This window comes from Halichoerus grypus, chromosome 8 (assembly GCF_964656455.1).
Source record: "Halichoerus grypus chromosome 8, mHalGry1.hap1.1, whole genome shotgun sequence".
Classification (NCBI taxonomy): domain Eukaryota; kingdom Metazoa; phylum Chordata; class Mammalia; order Carnivora; family Phocidae; genus Halichoerus; species Halichoerus grypus.
This window is the reverse complement of record NC_135719.1, coordinates 56,713,478-56,728,836: the sequence shown is the minus strand read 5'-3', so window position 1 is coordinate 56,728,836 and position 15,359 is coordinate 56,713,478. Positions and strand designations below refer to the sequence as shown.

Here is a 15,359-nt window from a genome sequence, read left to right as displayed (position 1 = left end):
AGAAATGGCAAGACAAACAAGACATAAAAAAGGAGTGGCAAAATCGAGGAAAAAGTAGAGAAATCAGAGATAAAGACAGAAAGAAGAACAGCGGTGAACAGGCATTGGAAAATAAAATGAAGGACACAAAGGCTGATACTGAGAAAAGCAAATAAAAAAAATTTAAGTGTTAAAAGGATTAGAAAGAAAATGACAGATATGCCAGACGAAGGACATCAAATGAATGCATATTGGACAATATTCTCCCCTCCCCCCAAAAAGACAAAACAATCGTATGGAATAAATATTTTAAAATATGAATCAAGAAAACTGAACTAAAATAAAGGAAGACAAAAACATACAAGCAGAAAGAGCATGTTATATATCAGAGAAGACTGACCCAAACCCCAACACCAAGTCAGTCATTGTATCAGTCTTCCAAAATAAAGAATCCTATGGACAGCCAGGCAAAAAGATCAAATCACTTATAAAGAGCAAAATAATACAGGCTCATCCCAGATTTCTCAACAGGCAATATTCAATACTGTAAAAGAGAAGCACCACAAACAAGATCCTCAAAGTTGGATCCAACTTACTCTATGTTTTTTCTTTTTTTTAATTTAAATTCAATGAATTAACATATAAAGTGTTATTGGTTTCTGAGGTAGAGGTCAGTGACTCATCAGTCTTATATAATACCCAGTGCTCATTACATCACAGGCCCTCCTTAATGTCCATTGCCCAGTTATCCCATCCCCCCCACCTCCCTCCCCTCCAGCAACCCTCAGTTTGTTTCCTATGATTAAGTGTCTCTTATGATTTGTCTCCCTCTCTGATTTAGTCTTTACTTTTTCCTCTCATCCCCTAGGATCCTCTGTTTTGTTTCTTAAATTCCACATATAATTGAGATCATATAATAATTGCCTTTTTCTGATTGACTTATTTCACTTAGCAGAACACTCTCTAGTTCCATCCACATCCTTGCAAATGGCAAGATTTCATTTTTTTAACAGCTGGGTAGTATTCCATATGTATATATATATATATATACCACATCTTCTTTATCCATTCATCTGTCGATGGACATCTGGGCTCTTTCCATAGTTTGGCTGTTGTGGACATTGCTGCTATAAACACTGGGGTGCAGGTGCCCCTTAGGATCACTACAATTGTATCTTTGGGCTAAATCCCTAGTAGTATAATTGCTGGGTTGTGAGACAGCTCTATTTTCAACTTTCTGAGGAACCTCCATATTGTTTTCCAGAGTGGCTGCACCACCTTGCATTCCCACCAACAGTGTAGGAGGGTTCCCCTTTCTCCGCATCCTTGCCAACATCTGTCGTTTCCTGACTTGTTAATTTTAGCCATTCTGACTGGTGTGAGGTGGTATCTCATTGTGGTTTTGATTTGTATTTCCCTGATACCGAGTGATGTGGAGCACTTTTTCATCTGTCTGTTGGCCGTTAAGATGTCTTCTTTGGAGAAAAGTCTGTTCATGTCTTCTGCCCATTTCTTGATTGGATTATTTGTTCTTTGGATATTGAGTTTAAGTTCTTTATAGATTTTGGATACTAGCCCTTCATCTGATATGTCATTTGCAAATAACTGCTCCCATTCTGTAGGTTGCCTTTTAGTTTTGTTGACTGTTTCCTTTGCCGTGCAAAAGCTTTTTATCTTGATGAAGTCCCAAAAGATCATTTTTGCCTTTGTTTCCCTTGCCTTTGGAAACGTGTCTACCAAGAAGTTGCTGTGGCCAAGGTCACAGAGGTTACTGCCTGTGTTCTTCTCTAGGATTTTGATGGATTCCTGTCTCACATTCAGGTCTTTCATCAAGTCTATTTTTGCATATGGTGTAAGGAAATGGTCCAGTTTCATTCTTCTGCATGTGGCTGTCCAATTTTCCCATATATCATAATTAAAGGGTCTATCCAACAAGAAGATCTAATATTTGTAAATATTTATGCCCCTAACATGGGAGCAGCCAATTATATAAACCAAAGAATAAAAAAATTAAAGAAACACATTGATAATAACACAATAATAGTAGGGGACTTGAACACCCCATACACTGCAATGGACAGATCATCTAAGCAGAACATCAACATGGAAATAAGGGCTTTGAATGACACACTTAACCAGATGGACTTCACAGATATATTCAGAAGACTGCATCCTAAAGCAACAGAACACACATTCTTCTCAAGTGCACATGGAACATTCTCCAGAATAGATCACATACTGGGTCATAAATCAGGTCTCAACTGGTACCAAATGCTGGGATCATTCCCTGCATATTTACAGACCACAATGCTTTGAAACTTGAACTCAATCACAAGAGGAAATTTGAAAAGAACTCAAATACATGGAGGCTAAAGAGCATCCTACTAAAGAATGAATGGGTCAGCCAGGAAATTAAAGAAGAATTTTAAAAATTCATGGAAACATATGGAAATGAAAACACAACTGTTCAAAACCTTTGGGATGAAAGGCGGTCCTAAGAGGGAAGTATATAGCAATACAAGCCTTTCTCAAGAAACAAGAAAGGTCTCAAATACACAACCTAACCTTACACCTAAAGGAGCTGGAGAAAGAATAGCAAATAAAGCCTAAACCCAGCAGGAGAAGAGAAATAATAAAGATTAGAGCAGAAATCAATGAAACAGAAATCAAAGAACTGTAGAACAGATCAACGAAACTAGGAGCTGGTTCTTTGAATGAATTAATAAAATTGATAAACCTCTGGCCAGACTTATCAAAAAAAAAAGAGAAAGGACCCAAATAAATAAAATCATGAATAAAAGAAGAGAGATCACAACCAACACCGAAGAAATACAAACTATTATAAGAACACATTATGAGCAACTATATGCCAACAAATTAGTCAACCTGAAGAAATGGATGCATTCCTAGAGATATATAAACTGCCAAAACTGAAACAGGAAGAAATAGAAAACCTGAACAGACCCATAACCAGCAAGGAAATTGAAGCAATAATCAAAAATCTCCCAACAAACAAGAACCCAGGGCCTGATGGCTTCCCTGGGGAATGCTACCAAACATTTAAAGAAGAACTAATACTTACTCTTCTGAAGCTGTTTCAAAAAAACAGAAATGGAAGGAAAACTTCCAAACTCTTTCTATGAGGCCAGCATTATCTTGATCCCAAAACCAGACAAAGACTCCACCAAAAAGAATTACAGACCAATATCCCTGATGAACATGGATGCAAAAATTCTCACCAAAATATTAGCCAATAGGATCCAACAGGACACTAAAAGGATTATTCACCATGACCAAGTGGGATTTATTCCTGGGCTGCAAGGTTGGTTGAACATCCACAAATCAATCAATGTGATATACTACATAAATAAAAGGACAAGAACCATATGATCCTCTCAACAGATGCAGAAAAAGCTTTTGACAAAGTACAGCATCCTTTCTTGATTAAAACTCTTCACAGTGTAGGGATAGAGGGAACATACCTCAATATCATAAAAGCCATATATGAAAAGCCCACAGTGAGTACCATTCCCAGTGGGGAAAAACTGGGAGCTTTCCCACTAAGATCAGGAACATGGCAGGGATGTCCATTATCACCACTGTTGTTCAACATAGTACTAGAAGTCCTAGCCTCAGCAATCAGACAACAGAAAGAAATAAAAGACATCTAAATCAGCAAAGAAGAAGTCAAACTCTCACTCTTTACAGATGACATGATACTCTATGTGGAAAACCCAAAAGACTCTACCCCAAAACTGCTAGAACTCATATAGGAATTTAGCAATGTGGCAGGATATAAAATCAATGCACAGAAATCAGTTGCATTTCTATACACTAACAATGAGACAGAAGAAAGAGAAATTAAGGAGTTGATCCCATTTACGATTGCACCAAAAACCATAAGATACCTAGGAATAAACCTAAAGAAAGAGGCAAAGAATCTGTATTCAGAAAATTATAGAACACTCATGAAAGAAATTGAGGAAGATACAAAGAAATGGAAAAATGTTCCATGCTCATGGATTGGAAGAACAAATATTGTTAAAATGTCTATACTACCTAGAGCAATCTATACATTCAATGCAATCCCTATCAAAATACCATCAACTTTTTCATAGAGCTGGACCAAATAATCCTAAAAGCTGTATGGAACCAGAAAAGATCCTGAATAGCTCGAGGTATGTTGAAAAAGAAAACCAAAGCGGATAGCATCACAATTCCAGACTTCAAGCTCTATTACAAAGCTGTAATCAACAAGACAGTACGGTACTGGCACAAAAACAGACACATAGATCAGTGGAACAGAACAGAAAACCGAGAAATGGATCCAACTTACTTTATATATGGCCAAACCATTTTTCAAGAATGGAATATAGTCAAACTTTTTTGAACATGAAAGAATTCAGAAAATGCTGTTCCCAGGCCCTTCTCATGGAAATTACTAGACAGGATGAACTTCAGCCAAACAAGAGATAACTAAAGAAACCATGAGAAACAGACTGGTAATCAACACTGAATATATTTACTGTGAAAAAAGATTAAAACAAATACAGAAATAATGTTAAGAAAATCAAATGCAAATGTTATATGCCCTGACAATAAAAAAATGATACAACCAACAAATAAAAACTGTAAGAGGGTAAAAGGACAATGAACATAAGTTTGAGAAGGTTCACGATTGCCTCAAATATACCAGCAGTACATCAAAGAATATCATTTAGAGCTACCAAGTGAAGTAGTATAGGTATGAGCAATCTTAATGGTACAAAGGTAAACACTCAGAAAGATACCATTGACTAAAATCAGGTAGGAGAGGAGACGGTTAAGGATGGGTGGGTTAAGAATAGAAAATTTAAGGGCGCCTGGGTGGCTCAGTCGTTAAGCGTCTGCCTTCGGCTCAGGTCATGATCCCAGGATCCTGGGATCGAGCCCTGCATCGAGCTCCCTCCTCGGCGGGAAGCCTGCTTCTCCCTCTCCCACTCCCCCTGCTTGTGTTCCCTCTCTCGCTGTGTCTCTTTCTGTCAAATAAATAAAATCTTAAAAAAAAAAAAAAGAATAGAAAATTTAATACTACTTTAACTAATTTTAATATTAGAGAATGGCCAAAGGAATAGAAGACTACTAGAATTATATCAGCATTAAAATTACAAGGATAAATAGGAGAACAAAAATACAGCGTCCCTAAAAACCTAAGCTACATACAAAGCAACCACATAGTGAAAGACTTAAAAAATAATAATAATAATAATAATAAAAAATTGTGACAGGGTGCCTGGGTGGTTCAGTCAGTTAAGTGTCTGCCTTCGGCTCAGGTCATGATCCCAGGGTCCTGGGATTGAGCCCTGCATCAGGCTCCCTGCTCAGTGGGGAACCTGCTTCTCCCTCTCCCTCTGCCTGCCGCTCCCCATGCTTGTGCTCTCTCTTTGTGTGTCAAATAAATAAAATCTTTAAAAATATATAGAAATAAATAAATAAATAAATAAATAAATGTGACAGAACCAAGACCAAGTAAATATATCCTATCAATGAATATAAATAAGTTTAACTCAAGTGCCAAAACAAAAGAGATTTTCATATAAGATCACAAAGGAAAAATAAACTCTGCTGAAACCAAGGGGCATAACGTGATTCAAAAGGGTTAAAGAGAAAAGGATACACAAATAATATACTAGGTACATGGAAACCATAAGAAACCATAGGTTGTGAGCCTAAAAGTCATTAAACATTAAGACAAAAAGAACACTTTATAAAAATGCTAAAGGATGTATTTGCAATACAATTATAAGAGATTCATCTATATCACAAACAACAGCAACAATCTTAAAACAAAACTGCAATATATCCAAGAAAATATTAGTAATGAAAGATGTAGATTGAGACATGGTGTTGCTCAATCCATGTAACATCAAGCAGACAACAAAATAAATAAAAATACAAATATCTAAATAATGTAATTAATATGCTAGATCTGGTTGATAAATATCAATTCCAAAATAAATTATTTACCTATTTTCAAGTTTCCATGTAACATCAAATAACCTATACACTAAAAAAGGAAAAACTTGTTAGAACGTGGGTTTTTACCATTAAACGTGTGAGTGCCAGTTATGGCTTTAAATAAACTGGCTATAAAACAATGAGAAATATGTCGATCTCAAAGAATTTTCTAAGGATTAAATGAAATAATGTATTTAAAGCTTAGTAGTCTGGCACATGGTCTCAGATAAATTATTCTTATTATTGTAGGATTTTGCTTTATGTTTTAGATATTCTTTATTGAAAGGAAACATTATTTCTGTGGTATAGTCATCTTCTTATCTAGAGTAACAGCAAAAATTCATTTATAAAGAATCTAAAAATCACATTTTTCCAAAATGGAAGTCATAGTTGTAATACTAAAATTTCAACTGATATATAAAATGCATAAACTAGAATGCAAAGAGTTTACACAGTCTTAAACTTCCTTGCCCTATTCCATCACATCTCTTTGAGATATAAACACATGTAAGTTATTCACATTATATTTAACTTAGTTAAAAAATATGTCTTAAGAGATCTCTCCATATCATTACCTATTATAGAGATTCCATTCTTTTAAAAGGTTGTATTCTATTATATGAACGTTGTATGAAATTTTGGTTGTTTCTAATATGAGTAATCCCAAACAATGCTACAATACATTTTGGAAAATGGCTGCCAGTTTCTCTAGTACAGAAGTATATATAATAAGCTATAAATTATATACAAAATAGAAAGGAAATAAGAATATTTCTGTTTACCTGTATATGCAGAAAGAAAACTGGGGAAAATACAAAGACCAACTAATAAAAATAATTTTCTTTGAGAGTCATTCTGGGAACCAGGTAAATAAGACACAATTATGATTTTTTTACTTGTATGCCTTTGTAAACTTTTTTATTTTGAATAATATCACTGTATTACCTACTCAAATAATTAAAGTTAATTAAAGAATTTAGCCCTTTTTTCCAAATTCAAAACATAAAAAAAAAAATTCAGGTTTCTCATCAAAATGTTACACAGATTAAAAAAGTGAAAGCACTTGTACAGGTTAATTCTCACGTAAGAAGAAAGCACAAAGAGCAATTATCAGGGACTACGTTCTGAGAGCTGAAAGTAGTGACAGACCAAATACAGCTTTGTATATGAATAAAGAGATTGTATTTGAAATTCTACAAAAGTTCCCTTATTTTACTTTTTCTGTCAAATGTTGTATTTTTTAAAAGATTTATTTCATTTTAGAGAGAGAGAGAGAGACAGAAAGTGAGTGTGTGTGTGAAGGCAGGGGAGCAGAGGAAGAGGGAGAGCAAGTCCCAAGCAGACTCCGTGCTATTCTGAACCACAAAGGCACCCCTCCTTCCTTTCTTTCTTCATATAATCTACATGGACTTTTTTCTTCCTCTTTCCCTCTTCCTGCCATTTACACTGGGCATGCAAAGAGAATACAGGCTATCCTCAGACCACAGTAGGATACTGTAATATGTACTAAAATATTTCAAGTGAAATGTTACCTATACCTCATATTTCATTTTTACTTTGAAAATTTCTTTTTTTTCCTTTTTTTAGAGGGAAGGGGGCAGAGGAAGAGGGAGAGAGACCCGTAAGCAGGCTCCTCGCCCAGCATGGAGCCCAACCACGGGCTTGACGCCAGGCTGGATCTCATGACCTTAGATCATGACCTGAGCCCGAAATCAAGAGTCAGATGCTTAACCAACTGAGCCACCCAGGTACCCCCGAAAATTTCTTAAAATTTAACTTCAAGAGCTTCCTATTCCAACAAAAAATCTGAATTAATTAATGACAATTACACAACTATATTCTGAATGGAGTTAAAATAATTATTTCATATGAAATGCTCCATCATCCATCATTTGGGGCTTAAGTCTGAGTGTTGAAAATTAAATGTAAAATTCAGATTTTCATTGTGTAATGTGACATGCACATATTACCATTGACACCAAAATAAGATAACTGAAGAAACTATATACCTTTTTTTTAAAAAAAAGTTTGAAGTATACCAAGCTATATAATATTCTGATTAATACTTTATTTTCATTTAGAATTAGAATATAAAAAGCATATATTATAATGCATATAAATTTAATCTTAAAATTTGATGATTCAGAGGAAATTTTAAAATCTTATATGTAAATAATCATTATGAATATAAATCTTTGCCTAAATTATATGGAAACACCACTAGGAGAAGATTTTTTACCTATCTCCACAAAACATTTACTATAAATCAATCAGTATTTTTAGGGATTTGCAAACCTTTTTAAAATTAAATTTTGAAAAAGTTTTACCTTCATGTGATTTTTCAAAGGATCCAAAAGATTAAAATGAATATTGCACTTTGGACAAGCTCTTGGAAAAGGTGTTCCATTTTTAGATTGATTTGATGAGGTATTTGTACCTAAAATAAATTCAAAACATATATAATACAAAATTCATCACTCTATAACCTTAAATAACCACTAATAACAGTTTGTAAATTTACTACAACTTCTAAAACTTATGTATAAATACTATAATTTATTTTTTTTAAGGGGGGGAGGGACAAAGGGAGAAAGACAGAGAATCTTAAGCAGGCTCCTTGCCCAGCACAAAGTCCAGTGTGGCTCAATCTCACAGCCCTGAGATCATGACCTGAGCTGAAATTAAAACTCAGATGCTTAACCGACTGAGACACCCAGGAGCCCCTATAATTTCTTTTTTATATGCCACATTTCACATTTACCTTTTGATGACGTAGCCTGGGGAGATGTCACTGAAAGAGATTTAACTGAAGGAAATACAGCTGAAGAATTTAATCCAGAAATACCATCACTGGGCTTTGGCTTTTTTGGATTAACGCTGTTTACTTCAGAAGTAGAAGGACGTTTTGATAAAAAGGAACTTTCATTCATACCTACAATGAATTAAATAGTTGGAAATATATTTTTAAACACTTTAGCATATTACTTATAACAAGGTAAAATTACTTTGGAGCTAAACTAAATGTAATACAACTGAATTATCCTATCATTCAAATGACAATAAATAATGATAAAAATTGATGTAATCAAAAGTCAGGGGGTGTACCAAATATCAATCTTGAAAAAGAAGAATAAAACTGGAGTATTGCAATCTCAGATTTCAAGATATACTACAAAGCTGTAGTAATCAAAAGAGTATGGTATGGACAAAAGCAGACACACAGATCAATGCAATACAACAGAGAGCCCAGAAATACACCCACGATTAGATGGTCAATTAATCTACAACAAAGGAGGCAAGAATATAAAATAGGAAGAAGTCTCTTCAACAATGATGTTGGGAAAACTGGACAGCTACATGCAAAAGAATGAAATTGGACCATTTTCTTATACCATCCACAAAAATAAATTCAAAACGGATTAAAGACCTAAACGTGAGATCTGAAACCATAAAATTTCTAGAAGAAAACATAGGCAGTAATCTCTTTGAAATTAGCCATAGAAACATTTTTCGAGATATGTCTCCTTTGGCAAGGGAAACAAAAGCAAAATGAAACTACTGGGACTACACCAAAATTAAAGACTTTTACTTAGCAAAGGAAACCATCAACAAAACAAAAAGGCAATCTACAGAATGGGAAAAGATATTTCCAAATGATATATCCAAAAGGGAGTTAATACCAAAATATAAAAGTAACTTATACAACTCAACACCAAAAAATACCCAAATAATGCAATTAAAAATGGGCAGAAGACATGAACAGACATTTCTTCAAAGATATACAGATGGCCAAAAAACACGTGAAAAGATGCTCAACATCACTCATCATCAGTGAAATGCAAATCAAAAGCACAATAAGATATCACTTCACACCTGTCAGAATGGCTAAAATCAGAAAGACAAGAAATAAAAAATGTTGATGAGGATGTGGAAAAAAAGGAACCCTTATGCATTGTTGGCAGGAATGCAAGCCAGTGCAGCCACTGTGGAAAACAGTATAGAGGTTCCTCAAAAAATTAAAAATAGAATTACTATATGATCCAATAATTCCACTACTGGGTATTTACTCAAAGAATACAAAAACACTAAAAGATATGTTTATTGCAGCATTATTTACAATAGCCAAGATATGGAAGTAACCAAGTGTTCACCAATAGATGAATAGATAAAGATTTTGTACATAAATAAATGGAATAAAAAAAATGAAATCTTGCCATTTGCAATAACATGGATGGATCTAGAGGATATAATGAATATAATGCTAAAGTGAAATTAGTCAGAGAAAGACAAATACCATATGATTTCATTCCCATGTGGAATTTAGGAAACAAAACAAATGAACAAGGAAAAAAAGGACAAAAAGAAAAAAACCCAAACACTTAAATACAGAGAACAAACTGCTGGTTGCCAGAGGGAAGGTGGGTAGGGGGATGGGTGAAACAGGTGACGGGGATTAAAAATAAATTTATTGTGATAAGCACCAAGTAATGTATAGAATTGTTGAATCATTATACTGTACACCTGAAACCAATATAACACTATTTAATTATACCTGAATTTTTTTTAATTTCTTTTTTTTTAGAGAAGGAGAGGGGCAGAGGGAGAAGGAGAGAGAGAATCTTAAGCAGGCTTCACACCCAGAATGGAGCCTGATGCAGGGCTTGACCTGAGCTGAGATCATGACCTGAGCCGAAATCAAGAGTTGGACGCTTAACCAACGAGCCACCTAGGTGTCCCTATACTTGAATTTTTTTAATTAATTTAATTTGGGGGGGAGAGAGCTAACATGGTGGCATAGTAGGAGGACCCTAGGCTCCTCTTGTCCCTTGAACACAACTAGATAACTATCAAATCATTTTGACTACCCAAGAAATCAACCTCAGGACTGACAGAACAAACTCCACAACTAGAGGAAGAAGAGAGAGAAGAGGCCCCATCTACGAAGGTAGGAAGTATGGAGACATGGTTTGGGAGAGAACTGGATCACGGGATTACGGGTGCTGCAGAGGGGAGGGAGCCCTGGTGGCTGAGAGAGGCACAAGGAGAACTCCCCAAAGCTACTGGCTGGGAAAACACGAAGGCTGATTTCCATGCATTTCGGCAAACAGCAGGACTTGAAGATTGGAATTTTAAAGGTCGGTGGGCTTGGCTGGGATGGATCCCTGAGGGCATTGCCCTACTCCTGGAGAGAAAGCTGGCAAACAACCCCAGGGGCAGATGGCACTATCTGAGGAATGCCTAAGGCACACAGCAGGGAGATTGTTTACTCGTCTTGGAGCACATCTGTGAGAGGCCATGTTGGCCGTGTTGGCAGAAACACCTCTCCAGGGACAAAAGAGCCAGTGGGCGCCATTTCTCTCCCCTGCCCCTCAGCAGAGGCACAGAGCCACCTGCTAAAGGAAGCTCAGCTGGATACTGGCTGCCTAGCCTGCTTGCTCCAAGTCCCACAACCCTTTCCTCTGGCTCAACTGTCCTTCTCCGTCAAACCTGCATTAGTCCCAGTGCAGCAAGACCTTCCATGAGCAGACCAATGCAGGCCCCTACCCACACCACATCTCTAAAGTTTGGAGTTTTAAAAGTCAGCAGGGTTGGCTGGGATAGAGCCCAAAGTGTACTGCGACGCTCCTGGCAAGCAAGCAACCCAGAGACAGACAGCATGAAAGCATGAAAGCAGCAGTCTGAAAAATGCCTGGGATACACGAAGGAAAATTATTCATTTGCTCTTCTGGGAGTCCTTCCCTAAGAGCAGCAAGCACGAAGCCCCCTCTCTGGGGACAAAGGAGTAGGCTGGTGCCATTTCTCTCCCCACCCCCCAGCAGAAACTCCTGCACACACATCTCCCAACCGGAAAGGTCTGCAAGGATTCAGTTCTAGGAGAAGTAGCATCAAATCTCATTTAATAAGCAGACCAGAGGGCACCTACTTAAAACTCACCACGCTCTGCCAAGGCCCAAACACTGCCTCCTACAGGCAAGGAGAGCCTCTGCATACAACTGGACTGAATGATAGAGCAGCCAACACACAGCACCAGAGTACATGCAGCACACACCAGAGACACTCCCTGAAGCACCAGGCTCTGGAAATTATATGGCCTCTTCTTCACAAAGCCATTAGTCTCAGGAGCAGGAAACTGACAGGCTTTTCTAACTCACAGAAGATAGACTTAGACAAAATGCCATGATGGAAGAATTCATCCCAAATCAAACAACAAGAAAAAGTCCCAGTCAGAGATCTAATCAAAATAGATACAAGTAATATGCCTGATTGAGAATTTAAAGCAACAATCGTAGAATACTCACTGGGCTTGAGAAAAAAATTGGAAGACTTCAGGGAGGCCCTTACCACAGAGATAAAACAGTTAAAAAACGATCAGTCAGAAATGAAAAATGCAATAACTGAGATCTGAAACAGACTGGATGCAGAGAACACAAGAATGGAAGAAGCAGAGGAATGAATAAGTGATACAGAAGATAGAACTATAGAAAATAATGAAGCTGAACAAAAGAAAAGAAGAATTATGCATAATGAGAATAGACATAGAGAACTCAGTGACTCCATTAAATGTAATAACATTCATATTATAGGAATCCCACAAGAAGGAGAGAGAAAAGGGGGCAGAAAACTTATTTAAGGAACTAATAGCTGAAAACTTCCCTAATCCAGGGAAGGAAACAGACATCCACATCCAGGAAGCATGGAGAACTATCAAAATCAACAAAAGCAGGCCAACACCAAGACATATTGTAATTAAATTTGCAAAATATAGTCATAAAAAATATCCTAAAAGCAGCAAGGCAAAGAAGTCCCTAACTTACAAGGGAAAATCCATAAAGCTAGCTGCAGATCTCACCACAGAAATCTGGCAAGCCAGAAGAGAGTGGCATGACATATTCAAAGTGCTGAATGGGGAAAATAGCCAAAAATATTCTATCCAGCAAGGCTATCATTCAGAAAAGAAGGAGAGATAAAGAGTTTCCCTGACAAACAAAAACTAAAGGATTTCATGACCACTAAACCAGCCCTGCAAGAAATATTAAAAGGGACTCTTGAGTGGAAAGACAAAGTGACAAAGAGAAGAAAGGAACGAGAAAATCTCCACAAACAACACAAAACAAGTAATAAAATGGCCCTAAAGACATATCTATCAATAATTACTCTGAATGTACATGGACTAAATGCTCCAATCAAAAGACAATGGGTGTCAGAACGGATTAAAAAAAAAAAAAAAGACCGTACTATATGTTGCCTACAAGAGACTCTTTTTAGACCCAGAGATACCTGAAGATTGAAAGTGAGGGGATGGAAAAATATTTGTCGTGCAAATGGACATCAAAAGGAAGCTGGAGTAGCAATACTTGTATCAGACAAACTAGATTTCAAACCAAAGACTGTAACAATAGATGAAAAAGGTCACAATATCATAATAAAGGGGTCTATACAACAAGAAGATCTAACAATTGTAAATATTTATGCCCCCAACATGGGAGCACCCAAATATATAAAGCAATTAATAACAAAATTAAAGAAACTCGTGGACAATAATATAATAATAATAGGGAACTTTAACACCCCACTCACTACAATGATCATCTCACCAGAAAATCAACAAGGAAACAATGGCTCTGAATGACACACTGAAACAGATAGGACTTAACATATATTCAGAACATTCCACCCTCAAGCAGCAGAATACACATTCTTTTCAAATGTGCTAGGGACATTCTCCAGAACAGATCTCATACTAGGTCACAAATCAGGCCTCAACAAGTACAAAAAGACTGAGATCATACCATGCATATTTTCTGATCACAACGCTATGAAACTTGAAGTCAACCACAAGAAAAAACTTGGAAAGACCACAACACATGGAGATTAAACAAAATGCTACTAAAAAATGAATGGGTCAACCAGGAAATCGAAGAAGAAATTAAAAAATACATGGAAACAAATGAAAATGAAAATACAGTGGTCAAAAAGCTTTGAGATGCAGCAAAAGTGGTCATAAGAGGAAAATATGTAACAATGCAGGCCTACCTTAAGAAGCAAGAAAAATCTCAAATAAACAACCTAAACGTTACACCTAAAAAGGCTAGAAAAAGAACAACAAATGAAGCTTACAGTCAGCAGAACAAGGGAAAGAATAAAGATTAGAGCAGAAATAAATGATATAGAAACTAAAAAAAACAAACAATAGATCAATGAAACCAGGAGCTGGCTCTTTGAAAAAAAATCAGTAAAATTGATAAGCCCCTAGCCAGACTTATCAAAAAAACAAAGGACCCAAATAAATAAAATCACAAAGAGAAGAGAAATTACAATCAGCACCACAGAAATACAAACAATTATAAGAGAATATTATGAAAAACCATATGCCAACAAATCGGACAACCTGGAAGAAATGGATAAATTCCTACAATATATAAACTACCAAAACTGAAATAGGAAGAAATAGAAAACTTGAACAGACCAATAACCCAGTAAAGAAACTAAATCAGTAATCAAAAAAATTCCCAACAAACAAAAGTCCAGAGCCAGATGGCTTCACAGGAGAATTCTACCAAACATTTAAAGAAGAGTTAATACTTATTCTTCTCAAACTATTCCAAAAAATAGAAATGGAAGGAAAACTTCCAAATTCATTCTATGAGGAAAAAGACTCCACTACTGAAGAACTATATGCCAAGATCCCTCAAGAACATGGATGCAAAAATTCTCAATAAAATACTAGCAAATCAAATCCCACAGTAAATTAGAAGAATCACACACCATGATCAAGTGCGATTTATGCCTGGGCTGCAAGGGTGATTCAATATTCGCAAATCAATGTGATGCACCACATTAATAAAAGAAAGGATAAGAACCATATGATTCTCTCAATAGATGCAAAAAAAGCATTTGACAAAGTACAACACCCAATCATAACAAAAACTCTCAACAAAGTAGGGATAGAGGGAACATAATACCTCAACATCATAAAGGCCATATATGAAAAACCCACAGCTAATTATCAACCTCAATGGGGAAAAACTGAAAGCCTTTCCTTTACAGTCAGGAAAAAGACAAGGATGTCCACTCTTACCACTGTTATTTAACATAGTACTGGAACTCCTAGCCACAGCAATCAGACAACAAAAAAAACAGGAGCCATCCTGAAGAAGCCAAACTTTCACTATTTGCAGATGACATGATACTTTATATAGAAAACCCAAAAGACTCCACCAAAAAATTGCTAGAGCTGACATATGAATTCAATAAAGTTGCAGGATACAAAATCAGCGTACAGAAATATGCTGCATTTCTATACACCAAAAATGAAGCAGCAGAAAGAGAAATCAAGGAATCAGTCCCATTTACAATTGTACCCAAAACCATACGATACTTTA

The 15,359-nt window shown here is 36.1% G+C and overlaps 1 protein-coding gene across 11 annotated transcripts in view; it reads right to left on the bottom strand.

Annotated features, from left to right (window-relative positions):
- Positions 1-15,359, bottom strand: part of ZNF280D (zinc finger protein 280D) — a 302,477-nt gene that overhangs the window by 75,193 nt on the left and 211,925 nt on the right. For all 11 annotated transcript variants that reach the window (XM_036107001.2, XM_078079286.1, XM_078079290.1 and 8 more), the window contains 2 exons: positions 8,738-8,908; positions 8,304-8,413 (listed from right to left, as the gene is read on the bottom strand). In XM_036107001.2, the coding sequence (XP_035962894.2) occupies positions 8,304-8,413; positions 8,738-8,908 (281 nt within the window). The remainder of the gene's footprint in view (positions 1-8,303; positions 8,414-8,737; positions 8,909-15,359) is intronic.